The 17543-nt window shown below is 52.6% G+C and overlaps 1 protein-coding gene and 1 long non-coding RNA gene across 2 annotated transcripts in view; both read right to left on the bottom strand.

Moving 5' to 3' along the window:
* The window catches only part of LOC138985552 (uncharacterized), a 61210-nt gene that overhangs the window by 11040 nt on the left and 32627 nt on the right, over positions 1-17543 (bottom strand). The gene's annotated exons all lie outside the window — the stretch shown is intronic.
* TMEM114 (transmembrane protein 114) lies at positions 206-17442 on the bottom strand. The gene is made up of 4 exons (XM_070362286.1): positions 17223-17442; positions 16838-16918; positions 4973-5110; positions 206-3163 (listed from the first exon to the last, which is right to left on the bottom strand). The coding sequence occupies exons 1-4, from the start codon at positions 17440-17442 to the stop codon at positions 2931-2933; spliced, it is 672 nt and encodes a 223-aa protein (XP_070218387.1). The 3' UTR covers positions 206-2930.

The following is a 17543-nucleotide window of genomic DNA, read 5'->3' as shown; positions in this document are numbered from 1 at the left end:
ATGGCCTTGGTCTGATTTGAACATCAAAACCAGCCTCTGGTGCAGTTCCCCCATGTGACCAGAAGGTGGCAGCAGAGACCGCCCTCTTACCATCACAGTTTGCTCTCGCTTTGTGAAAACTTTTTCATCTTTCTCCCCAGACTAGAAACTGATTTTGGGGAAAGCACTCACCCACTGCCACGAGGTGTTGTGACCAATCCACTTTATTTGCACTTTTCCAGATTAGACAGAAAGGGAAGCAGCAGCAATGATTTGAACCCAGAAGTGAGCTGGAATCAGGTAGATGTGAATTTCAGTCCCAATTGTACCCCCTTTCTCTCCTTAGCTTGGGCTTCCCCGGAAGTTCAGCTGGCAAATAATCCACCTGCAACGCAGGAGACCCCAGTTCGATTCCTGGATTGGGAGGATCCCCTGGAGGAGGGAAAGGTGACCCACTCCAGTATTCTGGCCTGGAGAATTCCATGGACTGTATAGTCCATGCGGTCACAACGAGTCGGACACGACTGAGTGACCGTCACTCTCTCCTAGCTTAGTCCATGTGTACCTCAGTTCTGACCTGTACGCACTTTGCGCATCTCCATAGTCATCACCATCAGCCATATATTTCACCTGCCTCTGTCCTCAACCACGTGGCAACTCAGGGAGCAAGGGCTCGCTCTGGTGGGGTCACTGCCCCTGGTTCCTAGCATAAACGGCCGGCCCTCAGAGGTTTGTCGAACGACTGATGGATGGGTTCACTGGACGATGCAGGGGCAGAGTAAGCAATGACTCAGTGGGTGTCAGCCGTGACGATGACCATGCCCTACTCAGGATGCCCTTCTTCACAAAGGTGAGGGGAGGACGTCATAGTGAAGGCAGTGACGTTGTGGCAAAAGTAGTGATGTCATGGTAGAGTGATGTTATGGTAGAGTGATGTCATGGTGAGGATGATAACATTATGCAGTTGATCTTAATGTTCGCATCTTACATCCACACCAGTGGTCCCCAAATCTGAACCATCAGCCCTTCCTGAGGAGTTTCTTTAACAGGTATTTTATTTTGTTTTTAGCCACGCGATGCAGCGGGTGGGATTTTAGTTCCGAGACCAGGGATCGAACCTGCACCCCCTGCATTGGAAGCACAGCGTCTTAATCACTGGACTACCAGGGAATTCCCTCCTGGGGAGTTTCTTAAACCTGCAGCTCCCCGGCCCTCCACACATCTCATGACTCAGAATCTTACAGGAGCAGGTTCTCAAGCTTAGCTGATGTTGAGTCATCAGAAGAGGTCTTAACAATTATCAGCACCTAGGCTGCCCCCCTGGAGACCATCAGAGCAGATGTTCAGCCCCGGCATCAGGCCTTGTGATTCTAATGGGCAGCAAGGCGACAGCCAGCCCTGACACTTAACAAACTCCCCAGTTCAGTGTGATACAAAGGGTGGTCCCAGCCCAGGAGTGTCTGCAGCACCTGGAAACTGCTTAGAAATGAGCCCCACCCAGACCCACCGACTCAGAGACCCCCTGAGTCAGGAAGACCCCCTGAAGGAGGGCATGGCAAGTGGGTCTGGACTCCCGGTGGACTGACATGTGAGCAGCACTGCCCCAGGGGAGTTCAGACACACAGCCACTCTGGGGACCCCCATCCCCACTGGCCAGAATATCAGGAGGAGAGAGGGATGGAATTTTCTGGAGCAGGGAGGAAGAGTTATGATTAGTCCCCAGAGATCGCCCTAGCCATTGACCAACTCCTCGGGGACCTCCCAACTCCCTATTCTAGACTGAACCTCCCTGCCACACGAGAAAAAGCCAAACTACAGTGATTTTCACCCCAAAGGAACCGAGTCTTCTCTGAAGAGTGTTCAGTGCCAATGGGGCCATGGAGGTGGGCACAAATCCCCAGGCAGACCCACTGGGGCCACACCAAGGAAACACCTTCCACCTCCAGTCACAGAACTGCGATGGGGTGTTGTTTTTTCACAGAAGAGCTGTCATATGTCCCCACGACCTGGCCTGTGACAGCAGACCTCCAGTGTTTGCAGAAGTAGCTCACAACCCCCACTGCTCCAGAGGAGACCATGTGTGTACGCAGTGTGTGCGTGTGTGTTTAATCACTTCAGTCGTGTCCGACTCTGCAACCCCACGGACTGCAGCCCGCCAGGCTCCTCTGGCCATGGGATTCTCCAGGCTAGAACACTGGAGCAGGTTGCCATGCCCTCCTCCAGGGGATCTTCCTGACTCAGGGGTGGAACCCAGGTCTCCCGAATTGCAGGCAGGAGAATCATCGTACCAACGAAGCCTGTTCTGCTGAAGGCTCAGGATGGGACTAGGTGAGCATGAGCCTGGCTGGGGCAGGTGAGGCAGGACACATCCACCACCTGGCTGTCGAGGAGCCCACGTCTCTGCGGTCTTCCCCCCGGTTCCCCACGGGACCTCCTGCCTGGCCCCAGGTCACGGGGAAGCCTGAAGCCCAGTGTCTGAGATGCAGCCGCCTCCACACGCAGGATCCAGGTCGCAGCCAGTCAGCCGGAACCACCCGGAGACGCTTCGATGTCGGAGAATATGCCTCTATCCTGCTGTGTCTTTTTCCAACACTTACCTAACCTCTCTGGTCCTCCATTTCCTTAACAGAGAGGCTCATCCAAAGGGCAGGTGTGAGGATGCAGTGAAGCCAGAGGAAGCGCACAGAGGCTGCAGTGACGCAGGGGGCGCTTTTTGTGGTCTCATGGGTTCGGGCTCCTCCAGGCCACAGACACACAGGTGCCTGGACACAGCATCCCCCACGCCAGGCAGTGCTAACATGACCGCCAGGCCCCGAGTTCAGCCCACAGTGGCTCTCTGGTGCTGGCCTCAGACCAAGGGGAAGCCGCAGCCCACCAGGATGGTGTCCCTGAGCACCAGCGCCTCCAGTCTAAGCCGCTCCCGCCACCCTCGAGCTGGAGCCCGCCCGCGTTCAGATGGCCTGGTCCTGCCGCCGTCTCAGGCTGAGCACACGGGCCGCCACCAGGAAGGTGGCCCCGGTGAGCAGCTCGGCAACGCAGCTGACCCAGCCCAGGGCCAGGGACCAGCCGAAGCGGATGTCCACCTGGTCCAGCAGTGTCTTCTCCTGCAGAAGACACAGCGCCTCCTGGAAGGCAGCGGCTGAGTAGGCGATGTAGACACTGATGCCGGCGAGGGTCACCAGGGCTGCAGTGGACAGAGGAGAGCTGGTGGACCCCCACACACATCCAGCACCACCCCTCCTTCCCTCTGCTGCCCGTCCTCTGTCCCACCCGCTCCTGCCCCTGGTAGCTCTTCCCCATCCATCTTTCACGCACGCGCTCGTGTCCCCTCTGTCCAGGGGATTCTCCAGGCAAGAATCCTGGAATGGGTTGCCATGTCCTCTTCCAGGGGTCTTCCCGACCCAGGGATAGAACCTGCATCTCCCCCAAATTGGCAGGCGGATTCTTTACCACTGAGCCCCCTGGGAAGCCCCCATCTATCTCAGCTCGTGTCGATTCCTGGATGCCCTCCCTCCCACTGCAGAGCTGGCCAAACCACCCCCTCCCATGGTTTCACAGCGTCTCACAGCGCTCCATCACTACCCAGGTCAGAACTGGAATTTTGCAACTATTTGTGAACCAGCTAACGTCCGTCTGCCGCAGTGTGAGTCCCAAGGGGTCCGCCCTGGATTCCCCAGCACCCAGAACAGCACCCTGCACACGGCTGGTCCCTGTCCCTGTGTGATTAGGGCCCGCTGTCCAGTTGACGGTCCTGGGTGGCTATGTAAACACATTAACCTCAGTCTGCATCTCAGCTCCACGTTGGCATCTGCCTCGTGTCAAGTGCTCATTGCCTGGTCTCGTGGCAAATCAGGGATGGAGACTTCTCCTGGGGAGGCGCCGTTTGGGGAATTCATCACTGGGCAAACTGTTAATGCCGATATTCTTAACAACATTACAGTGGATGGTGTTCGCACCTCCAGGCGCCACTTTGCCGTTCCCTCCATGGACTCCGAGTGTCATCCCTGCTCTTGTTTTGTGTTGCTTCTGTGACTGTGCAGGGAGTTTAGCTGCAGCATGTGGGGTCTAGTTCCCTGAGCAGGGACAGAGGGCGGGTCCCCTGCGTGGAGAGCATGAAGTCTTAGCCGCTGGACCACCAGGGAAGTCCCTGTTCTTGTTCTTTTTTAAGGGCCATTTCAAATGACCCAGGAAAATTCCCCAGTGGCCCAGTGGTTAGGACTCCACACCTTCACTGCCAAGGGCTCAGATTCAATCCTTCGTCGGGGAACTAAGACCCCAAAAGCCATGCAGCACGGCCAGTAAATAAGTAAATAAGCAGGAGGCTATAAAACTACCGGAGAAGGCAGTGGCACCCCACCCCAGTACTCCTGCCTGGAGAATCCCATGGACGGGGGGAGCCTGGTGGGCTGCAGTCCATGGGGTCGCTAAGGGTCGGACACGACTGAGCAACTTCACTTTCACTTTTCACTTTCATGCATTGGAGAAGGAAATGGCGACCCACTCCAGTGTTCTTGCCTGGAGAATCCCAGGGACGGGGGAGCCTGGTGGGGTCTCACAGAGTCGGACACAACTGAAGCGACTCAGCAGCAGCAGCAGCAAGTGCTAGATCCCATCTTTGAAACCCAGCCATTGCCTGACTTGCCTGATTTTAATCAATCAAAGCAAAGCAATGTGTCAGGATGGCAGGTGTGCATGAGACAGCGAGGGTCTCCCGCCAGCCCGTGACCCTGACCCTGAAGCTCTCGGGACTCGGCTTCTTTTATGAAACAATGAAGATGATTCTCAGAACCTGCTCTCACCCTCAGGCTTCTCTCCTGGGACCACAGACCCAGGTACCCTGGGCAGGAAATCTGTTCACCCCTTCCAGCTAGGAGATCACAGCGGGGCAAACCGAGCCCCAGAGGCAATGCAGTCTCCTCCACCCTCCTTCCTTCTGGGGGACCGTGCACAGACCCTCTCGGCACCTGGGGCTCCATGCCAGGCGGGCACCTACCTCCAAAGAGGAAGAGGGTCCCCGTGAGCAGAAGGAGGCAGGAGGCTCGCAGGAGGAAGCTCAGAAAGCCCGTCATGCCCCCGAAAACCATAAGGATCAGGCTGAGCGGCAGCAGAATCACGAATGTCCCATGCATGGCTTAGGGGAGACAGAAGGAGGCAGTTACTAACATCCTTCAGTCAATCAACAAACACCTACTGAGCACTTCCTGTGACCTGCACCCAAACGCTGGGGGGAGGGGGGAAGTTGCCACTACTACTGCCCGATAATGATGATGATCTGGGCTTCCTGGTGGCTCAGGGGTAAAGAATCTGCCTGCTAACATGGGAGACCCAGGTTTGATCCCTGATCTGGGAAGATCCCACATGCCACAGAGCAACTAAGCCCATGCACTACAACCATTGAGCCTGTGCTCTGGAGCCCAGGAGCTGCAACTACTGAAGCCCGTGCTCTGAAACAAGAGAAGCCCTGGAACCACCACTAGAGAAAAGTCCGAGCAGCAACAAACCCAGCACAACCTAAATAAATAAACAAAATTATAAAAAATAGCCATGATAATAATATGATTAATGTGCTGTACTAAGCCACTTCAGTCATGTCTGACCCTATGAACTGTAGCCCGCCAGGCTCCTCTGTCCATGGGATTCTCCAGGCAAAAATACTGGAGTGGGTAGCCGTGCCCTCCTCCATGGCATCTCCTGACCCAAGGATCGAACCTGCGTCTCTTATGTCTCCTGTACTGACAGGCGGGTTCTTTACCACTAGCACCATCTGGGAAGCCATTGATATGATTAATAGCCACAGTTATCGAAGCTCAGTTATGCCAGGCTTTGTGCTGCGTAAGTACCATCTCGTTTAAATCCCATGCACCCTATAAGTAAGTATTGTCCTTGTTCGTTCGCTTATTCACTCAGCACATGTGTATCGAGTACATGCTGGGTGCCAGGCTCTGTGCCTAGATTGGCAGATACATAGGCAAATTCACCAAGGCTCCTGCCATGCGGGGTCAGCAGTGAACAAGTAAGTGATGAAGCTGAGAAATGGTGACAAATGCACGGGGAAGGGCGTGAACAACGCTGAGAAGCGGGCAGGGCAGTGGCTCTACTGAGGAAGTGACATCAGAGCAAAGACCTGAAGGAGGTGAGGGAGGCAGCCGTGCAGGAGGGGCAAGAACTGAGGGACGACAGGGAAGGATGGAGCAGGGGGGAGTCAGAGATGGGAGGGGTTGTGCCCGGTGGGGCTTCCTCTGGGAGAGCCAGCGAGGGTGGCTGCGGGGAGGGAGAGTGAGGACGTGGGGAGGGGAGATCGTTCACAGCAGCTCGCGTGGGGCTCGGGGCTCCGGAGCCATCAGGAAGATTTTTCATTTCTCTCTGAATGAGAGGGCTTCCCTGGTGGCTCGGATGGTAAAGAATCTGCCTGCAACACGGGAGACCTGGGTTCGAGACCTGGGTTCGATCCCTGGGTTGGGAATTTCCCCCGGAGGAGAGCATGGCCACCCACTCCAGTATTCTTGCCTGGAAAATCCCCACGGACAGAGAAGCCTGGCGGGCTGCAGTCCATGGGGCCACAGCGAGCCGGACAGGACTGAGTGACTAAGCGCAGCCCTAATTAAGACAGAGGCCACCAGACTGTCTTGAGGCATGAGAGACACGGGCTTTAACTTCACTTTCTACAGGTGGCTCTGGTCGCTATATTGCGAGTGGCCAGCAGAGGGGTGTAGTGGGCTGAAAGAAGGCTTCCAAGTTCACGTCCAGACTTCTTTTCTTGGGCTCCAAAATCACTGCAGATGGTGACTGCAGCCGTGAACTTAAGACACTAGCTCCTTGGAGGAAAAGCTATGACCAACCTAGACAGCGTATTAAAAGCAGAGACATCACTTTGCTGACAAAGGCCCGTCTAGTCAAGGCTATGGTTTTTCCAGTAGTCATGTATGGATTTGAGGGTTGGACCAGCAGGGAACACTGCCAGAGAAGATGCAGGAGTTCACATCTGGAAGGGTCTGCCCCAGCCATGGCCCCACTCCCTTCCCAGCCACTGGAGGCTGAAGAGTGACAGGTGGGGGGGGGAGGGGCGGGGGGGGGGTTGAGCAGGAGAGAGGAGGGGGAAGCCAGAGAAAGAACCACTCAGAAAAGTGCCACCAGCATCCATCCCCTCCCCCTTCTGTCCCCAAACTCCCTGTCTTTTGTGAGTCGCTTCATTCCTCAGAAGCTCGTTTTCACGTCTCTGACCTGGAGGTCATGAGATCCGGTTCGCTGTGTTACCATAAGGACAACGTGTGTGGAGGAAATGGAGAGGCCCATAGATCCCGGATTAAATCAACCATGACCCCACCAACCATAAAGATGATGAAGGTAATCATCCGGTCTGCCTTCCCCTGTGATCACACCCCTTGGTCTGCAAGCCCCTAAATGCCAGCAGCCTTGGCAAGTCAAGGAGACAAGGCTCATCTCCTTCCTGGGGCTGTCACAGGACAAAACGTGATTCCAGGGTATGGGGACCTGGGGTCTTTCCTCCTTTGCTCCCTCCCTCTTTTCCTTCCTTTCTTTCTCAAGGAAAGATCTTGGGCAAGGAAGCACAACAGCTGGTGTGAAAACCGGGTTCTGTTAAGATCTGTCGGCTGCACGGCATTGCCTCCAGACGCTGGCTGAGAACTGAAATCATTTCTCATTTAGAAATTAATGAGGTTTCCCAGAGTTGGTTCGTCCCCGCAGCCCCACGTGTGAGCTCCCCAGACACGCTGCCGGCTGAGTTCCTGTACATGTTCAATTAAATATCTGGACGAGAACAGTGCTCCCCCTGGGAGAGTTGTAACATTTCCTGCTGAAATTTGGTTTAGTACTTTTTTTTTTTAATGTGCCTTGGTCTTTTGTTAGTTTTTTATTTTCATGACTGCTGTCTGGGGACATAAATATTGATTCCGAGTTCTGTTCTACTTGGAAAGGTCCCCAACTCCAGGTACATCTCATTCAGAAACGAATGTCTAAGGGCCCCATAGAGCCTGGGCATCAGCAGGGGACAAGGTCTCTGGCCTCCCGGAGATCACAGTCCAGGAAGGAGACAGACTCTCAGGAAAATAAAGGGGATGATTACAGACTGAATGTCACAAAGGACATGAGCGTGATGATGTGGAAAAAAACAAGGTGGCCACTTCTATAGCTGAGATGGCTGTTTTAATTTCCTAAAGCTGACATCATAAATTACTACAAAATAGGGGTCAGGTATGGATGTGAGAGTTGGACCATAAAGAAAACTGAGCACTGAAGAATTGATGCTTTCAAACTGGGGTACTGGAAAAAACTCTTGAGAGTCCCTTGGACAGCAAGGAGATCCAACCAGTCAATTCTAAGGGAAATCAACCCTGAATATTCATTGGAAGGATTGAAGCTGAAGCTGAAGATCCAATGCTTTGGCCACCTGATGCGAAGAGCTGATTCGTTGGAACAGACCCTGATGCTGGGAAAGCTTGAAGGCAAAAGGAGAAGGGGGCAGCAGGAGATGAGATGGTTAGATAGCATCACCGACTCACTGGCTATGAGTCTGAGCAAACTCCGGGAGATAGTGAAGGACAGAGAAGCCTGGCATGCTACAGTCCATGGGGTCAAAAAGAGTCAGACTTGACTTAGCAACTGAGCGACAACAGCAGATGTCTTAAAAGCAGGAGGAATTTATTCTGTCACATCAAAGGGTCAGCAGGAACTTGGTCCCTACAGAGGCTCCAGGGAAGACTCCTTCCTGCCTCTTCCAACCTCTGGTGGTTGCTGGCAAGGCTTGGCATTCCTTGGCTGGTGGCAGCATCCCTCTGATGTCCACCTCCATCTTCCTATGACCTTCTTGTCTCTCCTCTGCGATTCTCCTTTTCTTACGAGGACACTTGTCATAGGACGTAAGTTAGTCCACAGTGATCTTGAGAGCCTTAACTAAATTGCCTAAGATATTTTTTTCCAAATGAGGTCCCATTCCCAGGTACTAGGATCTGTGAGGACATGGTCACATTTTTCTGGAGGGTGATACCCTTCAATCCACTACAGCGTTGGGACTTCCCCGGCAGTCCAGTGGCTAAGACCCTGCACTTCCAACGCAGGAGCCTGAGTTTGATCCCTGGCCTAGGAAATAAGATTCCACGTGCTGCGTGGCAAAAACAAAAGAATCAATGAACCCAATCCAATACAGGGTTTACAGTAGGAGCACAACCCAGGAGAGCTAAGATTACCATCTAGAATTAATCATGGGCTTTCCTGGTGACTCAATGGTAGAGTCTACCTGCCAATGCAGGAGACACAGACATGATCCCTGGACCAGGAAGATCCCACGTGCCACGGACCAGCTACAGCCTGGGAGCCTCAACTACTGAAGCCCGAGAACCCTAGAGCCTGTGCTCCACAAGAGAAGCCTCCGCAACGAGAAGCCCTCGTGCCGAAACTAGAGCAAAGCCCTGAGGCAGCACTGAAGACCCAGAAGAGCCATAAATAAATACAAGTATTTAAAATAATACTAGTAATCGTGTTGGCGATCAGGAAGACGATGAAGGTGCAGTCCCGGTCCTACAAGGAGCCACGTTCTGGTGACAACAGATTCAAACATTCACAAAAAATATAAAAATCCACTTCCTTACCAGGTATAATAGGATTGAATGTCTCTGAGGATCTCGTGGAGTCTCCAAGTCACACTGACAAGGTTTGAAACTAAAGATAGCGATGATTTCCCCTTTGGGAAATGGTTCCTGAGACTCTTCTTTTGCTAGCACTTCTGATGTTGTTGGAGAATGATACCGCTCTGCTCTTTTAGCTTCTCTGATGGCTCAGTGGTTTAAAAAAAGAAAATCTGCCTGCAATGCAGGGGATGCAGGCTAGATCCTTGGGTTCGGAAAATTCCCTGGAGAAGGGCATGGCAACCCACTCCAGTAATCTTGCCTGGAGAATCCCATGGATAGAGCAGCCTGGTGGGCTATAGTCCATAGGTCACAAAGAGTCGGACATGACTGAGCACACACGCACCTCTCTGCTCTCTGTAACAGAAAGACTATTACTTCGTTACCTACCCTGGGGCTTTCTGACCTCACAAGCATTCCGGAAGCCTGCTCTGCCCATCAAGCTATTCTTTGAACAGTGCGATAATGAATCATTCACGCAGTTATTCTTGGCATGAACATCTTGGCTTTTCTCTGGGTTTGCTTTTCCTTTGCAACAAAGCATTTCTGAATCAAAAAAATCTCTTGCACCTGGGTACCTATTTGCTCTTGACGAAAAAAATGACCTGTCAACATTATTAGTATTATTAATTCTACATGGGAATCTTAGTTCTTAAGTGAGCTCCTACTGCGGGCAGTGGAGAAGAGCGGGGCTCCGAACCCAAAAAAAACAGGCTAGGAATTTTTCTTCCGGTCTCAGAACACTCACATTATACTGAAATTATCCTCGGTGTAGCATCATTCTAAAAGAGTAGAAACTGCCTGTGTTCAAATCCCAGATCAACCAGTTACTGTCCAAACTTTGGTCACTTACCCAACCTCTCTGTGCCTTGGTTTCCTCATTTGAAAAGTGAGGAGGATAAATCACAGTAACTGCCTCATGGGACTGTTGTGGAGTTTAAATGGATGGAAACATGTGAAGACCTCAGGACAGGGTCTGACACACAGCACCTGCTCTGTAAGCACTGACTGTTATTTTTACTGCTCTTCAACCACTCCACAGAAAGGCCCCACCTCCCTTTACTCCATGCCCCTGTTTTATTTCCTTTGTTACAGCTACTACTATTTGAAACCATTTTATGTTTATTTATTCACTGCTCACCAGGTGTTTATTATCTGCCTCCTGCACTAGACAGTAAGCTGTAGGTGGCAAGCACCCCACAATCTCACCATGTTTTATCCCCCGAATTAAGTTAAAAAAAAAGGAGTTTGCAATAATTAGCCCCATTTTAGGGCAGGAGGAAAAGGGGAGGACAGAGGATGAGCTGGTTGGATGGCATCATGGACTCAATGGACATGAGCTTGAGCAAACTCTGGGAGATAGTGAAGGAACAGGGAAGCCTGGCGTGCTGCAGTCCAGGGGGTCACAAGAGTCTAACACGACTTTGCAACTGAACAACAACGCCCCATTTTACAGATGAGAAGCCTGAGGCTCAGGGAGGTAACATGACTTAACGCAGGAGAAGGAGACCGCAACTCCCCTCCTGTTTTGGGTAACCTAAGCTGGATGCTTTACCATCTCTGAGCGACTAAAACAACTATGCTGGAAGCTTTGCTTATATGACCTCATTTCATCTCAAAGCAGCCCACTTATTTTTTAAATTTATTTTTCATTGTAAGTGAAAAGTGAAGTAGATCAGTCGTGTCCGACTCTCTGCGAGTCCATGGACTGTAGCCCACCAGGCTCCTCAGTCCATGGAATTCTCCAAGCAAGAGTACTGGAGTGGGTTGCCATGTAACATTAATTATTGCTGTACAGGAAAGTGACTCAGTTATCATATATATATGTTCTTTTTCATATTCTTTTCCATTATAGTTTATCACAGGATATGGAATATAGTTCCCTGTGCTATACAGCAGAACCTTGTTGTTTATAAAACAGCCCATTTATGGAAGCAGATGACTAGCCAGAAGTTACAGAACTGGTCAGGGGGACCTTATCTATGATGAGGTGGACCCCACCCCATCTTGTTGAGAGAGGCACATGACTCAGCCTGACCAATCAGCACACTCCTTGCCCTCGGCCATACTGATTGGCTCAGTCCTAGGCATGTGATCCGATCTGAGCCAAAGGGAGACCTACCAGGAGTTGCAGAATGATTGGGCAACAGTCTCCTATTTTGGTTGCTGAGACTGGAGAGGATTTAGTTGAAAGCAGAATCTAGAGGCAAAGCCCAGAGAGAAGAAGAAAGAAATTGTGCTTAACTCTTTAGGTCCTGGGGGGCTTGAGCTTTTCAGCTCCATGGACCAGGAATTCCGTGTTTTGTTTTAACTAGTATGATTTGGGAGCTTTCCCGGTGGCTCAGAGATAAAGAATCTGCCTGCAACACAGGAGCTGCAGGAGATGCGAGTTCGATCCCTGGGTGGGGAAGATCCCTGGAGCAGGGCATGGCAACCCCCTCCAGGATTCTTGCCTGGAGAATCCCATGGACAGAGGAGCCTGGTGGGGTACAATACATAGGATCACAAAGAGTCAGACACAACTGAAGCGACTTAGCATGCACGCACAGTATGATTTGAGTTTCCATCACTTTCAAAAGGCTGATACAGCTAGCCTGGGTGGCTCTAAACTGTGGCTCTTTTATCTAAACTGTGCTGGGACTTTCCTGGCAGTCCAGTGGTTGAGACACTGAGCCTCCAATGCAAAGGGCGAAGGTTCAATCCCTGGTCAGGGAACTAATATCCCACATGCCATGCAGCGGGACCAAGAAAATATTTTTAAAATATAAAAGTAATAATAATAAACTGTGCTGAATTTGAAGACTGCCTCTCTGCCAAAAAAAAAAAAAAAATCTCAGTCCCTAGCCAGGGAACCAAACCCTTGACATCCCCAGGGCTAATCAAGAAGATAAAATATCCAAGCAAGGTGGAGTTTTACTGGGTACAGAAGCAAGCTGCCCGCATGGGTTTTCTTGGAGGAAAAATCAATTGTTCTTCCCATCCACCCTCAGGAGGGACTCTGTCTGGAAGGCTGCCTCACAGAGCATGCAGCTTGTCACTTGGCCTCTGTCCTCTGTGACTCTTCTGCAGGTCCAGAAAGGAACACGGGCTCTTTGTGCAATAAAAGAACTTGGCCAACATTCAAAACTCTTTCTGGGGATAAAGAGATTCTGGGAAAAAGCTGTCTCTGGGGGTGATTTTCAGTGAGCACAAGGTCTGAAGGGCCAGCCTCCTCTCTGATGATACAATAGTAGTAAGAGCAGCTAACACTCAGGGTACACTTACAGGGCCAGACACTGCGTGAGGCTCTGGAAATACACTCTCTCGTTTCACCCTCGACTGTTCTTATGAGGAGAGATGAGAGTTATTTTCAATTTGCCTATGAGGGAACTGAGACTCAGAGAGGCAGAGGAATTTGCCCAAAACCATCATGTACGGATGTGAGAGTTGGACCATAAAGCAGGCTGAGCACCGAAGAATCGATGCTTTCAAATTGTGGTGCTGGAGAGGACTCCTGAGAGTCCCTTGGACAGCAAGGAGATGAAACCAGGCGATTCTAAAGGAAATCAACCCTGATTATTCATTGGGAGGACTGACGCTGAAGCTGAAGCTCCACTGCTTTGACCACCTGATGTGAAGAGCTGACTCACTGGAAAAGACCCTGATGCTGGGAGAGATTGAGGGCAGGAGGAGAAGGGGTGACAGAGAATGAGATGGTTAGATGCCATCCCCGAGTCAATGGACATGAGTTTGAGCAAACTCTGGGAGATACCGAAGGACAGGGAAGCCTGGCGTGGTGCAGGCCATGAAGTCACAAAGAGTCAACATGACTGAGCGACCAAACAGCAACAACATGCCTGGCTGGCGGTGAAGCTGGGGCTTAGACCTGGGGCAGAGGGTGAACAGAGGCGCAGACTGTGGACGTGGGTTTTGCCTGTTTCTCAAAACCCTGGACCACGCAGGGCTGCTGCATTATCAAGCTTCACGAAGAGGCCAGACCAGTGCTGACTGGTTAGCCATCCAGTGTACCCACTGATGTGATAAGTAGGCTGAAGGCCAGCATGCAGCCCAGCAAAGGGCCACAGATGTGACTGCGTCTAAAAGAGGCGGGAAGGAACGGTACAGAGGACTAGTGTTTACTGACCACTTAGTGCGTGTCTAGCACGTTTACATCGTCATTCTTTGATGCAACAGGGAGATCACACAACAACAGGCACTAAGCCGGGTGCCAGGTCAGGTCCATCTTTTCAATCAGCTAGTTCGTGGAATCCTGACCCCACACCCCTTTCGGGTTTTGTTATCTTGTTTGGATAAATATGGAAGCTGAGGCTCAGAGAGGTTAAGACACCAACCCCGGGATCACAGAGGGGTCCTGGGAAAGGTCTAAGCTGAGCTTTGACTTCCAGCCCTCAGTTTATGGGCAAAAATTCTAGATTATTCTCTCCCCGCCCCCCACCATGGGAAAGCCCTCTTGTTTATTTGATTAAACAAATAAACATAAATAAGCTGGGGCTTCCCTGCTGGTCCAGAGGCTAAGACTCTGCACTCCCAATGCAGGGGGCCGGTGTTCAATCCCTGGTTAGATCCAGGGTTAGATCCCATGGAACTAGATCCCACAAGCCACAACTAAAAAGATCCCTCATGCCACAACAAAGACCCAAGATCCTGTGTGTCGCGACTAAGACCAGGCGCAGCCAAATAAATACATTTTTAAGTTTTAAATAAATAAATAAGTTGCATAGGCACAATTTTCACATGCAAAGGGACACCCAACTTTGTTTTAAGGCTGTAGTAACTGATACAGCATCTCCTGGTTACATTCTCCAGCCTTCTCTGTGGACCAGAGTGATCCATTCAGAAGCCTGCTAGCTAACACGTAACAGGAGTTTTGGAATGGGAATTCCTGATGATGCTTGAAATGCTCTGAGAATACCCAGAGGTCCTCCTGGTGCAACTTGGAGCTGAGGACAGAGTTCGTGAGATCCCTTCCTTTCCTCCATGCCCACCCACCTCACTTTCCAAGCACCTAGCGGATATTCCCTTCAGTGGGACTTCACACAGTAGTGTGCAGGTGGTGGTTTAGTCGCTAAGTCATGTCTGACTCTTGTGACTGCATGGACCGTAGCCTGCCAGGCTCCTCTGTCCATGGAATTCTCCAGGCAAGAATATTGGAGTGGGCCGCCATTTCTTTCTCCAGGGCATCTTCCCGACCCAGGAAGCGAACCTGGGTCTCCCGCATTACAGGCACGTTCTTTACCAACTGGGCTACAAGGGCAGCCCGTGGGGTGCTGGAGTTGGATTATATCAGAGTTGTTCTATCGCTAAGTCTTGTCCTACTCTTTGTGACCCCAGGGTCTGGAGCACACCAGGCTCCTCTGTCCTCCACCATCTCCCAGAGTTTGCTCCAATTCACGTCCACTGAATCAGTCAACTGTTAAGTTTTCAGGAATATGCGGAACCAGTGGACGTCATGTTGACAGCTTGAAATTGACCGCAGTGGGAATATTTATTCCACAGAGGTTGGCAAATGCCACAAATCAAGATGCTCCCCTCCCCCAGAGAGCCAATTATTAAGCATTTTCCAGCACACCAGTGGACTTCAGAGAAGCAGTCTGGTTCACTCATGTACTTATTTATTCATTCAACAAACATGGATTGAGTTCCACCTCTAAAAAATAGTTTACATTCACTCTCATACCTGCTCAGCCAACCTTGGCTCATGGGCTACTCTGTGCCAATGCTGTGTGTGCTAAATCACTTCAGTCGTGTCCGACTCTGCAACCCTATGGACTGTAGCCCACCCAGCTCCTCTGTCCATGAGATTCTCCAGCCAAGAGTACTGGAGTGGGTTGTCATGCCCTCCTCCAGGGATCTTCCCCACCCAGGGATCAAACCTGCATCTCCTGTATTGGCAAGCAGGTTCTTTACCGCTAGCGCCACCTGGGAAGCCCAGGCTCTGTGCTAAATACTAAATATTCTGTGCTAAATTCCAGCTGTGGCAAGAGAGACATGGTCCCTGCTGGCATGGAGCTTGTTTAGTGAGGGGGTCAGCTTTTAACTCTAAAAATGTCACACAGCCTGTACTGTGAGTAGGAACTGACTAAGTCAAGCTGGCAGGATGGGAGCAGGGAGACTCTGAGTGGAGGCAATGGCGTGTGCAAAGTCTCTGTGGCGGGAGGAAATGTGCCACCTTCCAGGAACTGGTGCCAACACAGCCGGAGAGGAAAGAGCAAAGGGGAGAGTGGAGCTGAAGAGGGGCCCTGGCAGCCCTAGTGGGCCATGCCAGGGACTTGTCTTTATTCTAAGAGTCCCATCCCCAACCCTCAGTAAGTCTATCAAAAGCTGCCCATACTTGTCAAGGTCTATGGAACTCAGCTCTCATTTCCTCATCATTTCCTTTGTATGGCACCTCTCTCTCTAGGAGTGTTTCCTCTTTGGAAAAGTAAAGATTAAGATGGAGATGACAAGAACTTTGCAGGAAGGCTGTGAGGATTAAATGAAGGCTGAAATGGAGTTCAGCTCCAGGTCTGGCCGCTGGTGAACTGAACTATGGCTCTGATTTTCCCTCTTCCCTCCAGTGTTTATTCAGCCCCTTTGCTTTCCCAAATTCTGTCCTCAAATCCTGCCGGCTTTTCTGACTTCGGAGCACCGTGCCAGGCACTGGGAAATCAGCCAGGAACAACAGACACAAGGCCCCTGGGGATGGGGAGCTGTCCTTTGCCTCCTGGTTTTCCTCTCTTGGATCGTTCAGCCAATATTTACTGCATCCTTGGTGCTGCCAAGCGCTTGTCCTCAACAGCGAGGATGCAGCGACGGCTGACCATGGGGTGTGCCAGTCAGCTCCCCAGGCTGGTTAAGGTGTCTCCTCGGGCTCCGAGTCACCCTCCCCCGTGCTGCTTGCCACTCTGAAATGGAACTGCGCACTTCCCCCTCGGTGTCGCCAGCTAGCCTCTGCGCCCCGAGCGCTTGGCCTGGGGCTTGGAGCTCAGCACCCCGCTGCCCCGCGCACCGAAAGCCTGCAGCCAACGTTTGTCGAATGAATCCCCAACCACACAACTTCGTGGAGCCAGAGGGTCCCACCTCCTTCTCCTATACCCCTTCCCCTGCTCCTGCCCGTGTCAGAGGCCACCTCGGTGGCCCTCTCCTCTGCAGGGCCCCCGCCTCCAGTTTGGATAAAAGCTCCCAAACTGGCGTCCAGCCCCGGGTTCCGCCCCCCATCTCACCCTCCCCGGACTCACTGAGAAGTTGCCGGCTCGAGTCGCTGACGGTCACGTTCTCCTGCCAGAAGGGGTTCATCAGTGGCGCGCAGGGGCTCTGGACTGGGTGGGGCAGAGGAATCGGTGGGCGTAGGGGCTGGGGGTGGGGGTCCCCGGGGGTTCAGACCCAGCCCACGCCTTCGTCCCCACGTCCCTCCTGGATGTCCCACCCGGGGGGTGTAGGGTCGCGGAGCAGCGGTGGGCTGAGCCGGGCACCTCTTTATAGGGGTGATGGCAGCCCCAGGACCCTGGGCCACCTCCCGTCCAGCCCCGGACCTCGCGTTTCGCGGGCTCCGGGGCTTGAAAGACGAGTGCGCGCCAAGCAACAGGTCCGGCCACCGCCCGGGCTCCCCGGGTGCCCCCTTACCCCGGCAGGTCCGCCAGAGGCCGGAGTGCGAGCTCAGAGGCTCGAGCTGGCTGCGGTTGTTGGCCCCCGCCGGGCCCCGCGCCCCTGGGCCGCCCCGCTCCAGGCGCTCGGTGTCGATGATGTACCAGAAGTCGGTGCCGATGGCCGCCGCCAGGAGCACGAAGCTGAGCGCCCCGGTCAGCGCCGCCGCGCCGGCCAGCGCGCCCAGGTGCACCCGCATCGCCGAGCCGCGACCCCGGCCGCCGCCCACAGTTGCCAGCGCCAGAAGCTCGCGCGCCCCGGTTCTGGGAGCCAGAACTGGTCCTCGGGACCTCGATCCCT

The sequence above is a fragment of the Bos mutus genome, chromosome 25 (assembly GCF_027580195.1).
Source record: "Bos mutus isolate GX-2022 chromosome 25, NWIPB_WYAK_1.1, whole genome shotgun sequence".
Lineage (NCBI taxonomy): Eukaryota > Metazoa > Chordata > Mammalia > Artiodactyla > Bovidae > Bos > Bos mutus.
Note: the sequence above shows the minus strand (reverse complement) of the source record. Positions and strands in the feature narration are given on the sequence as shown.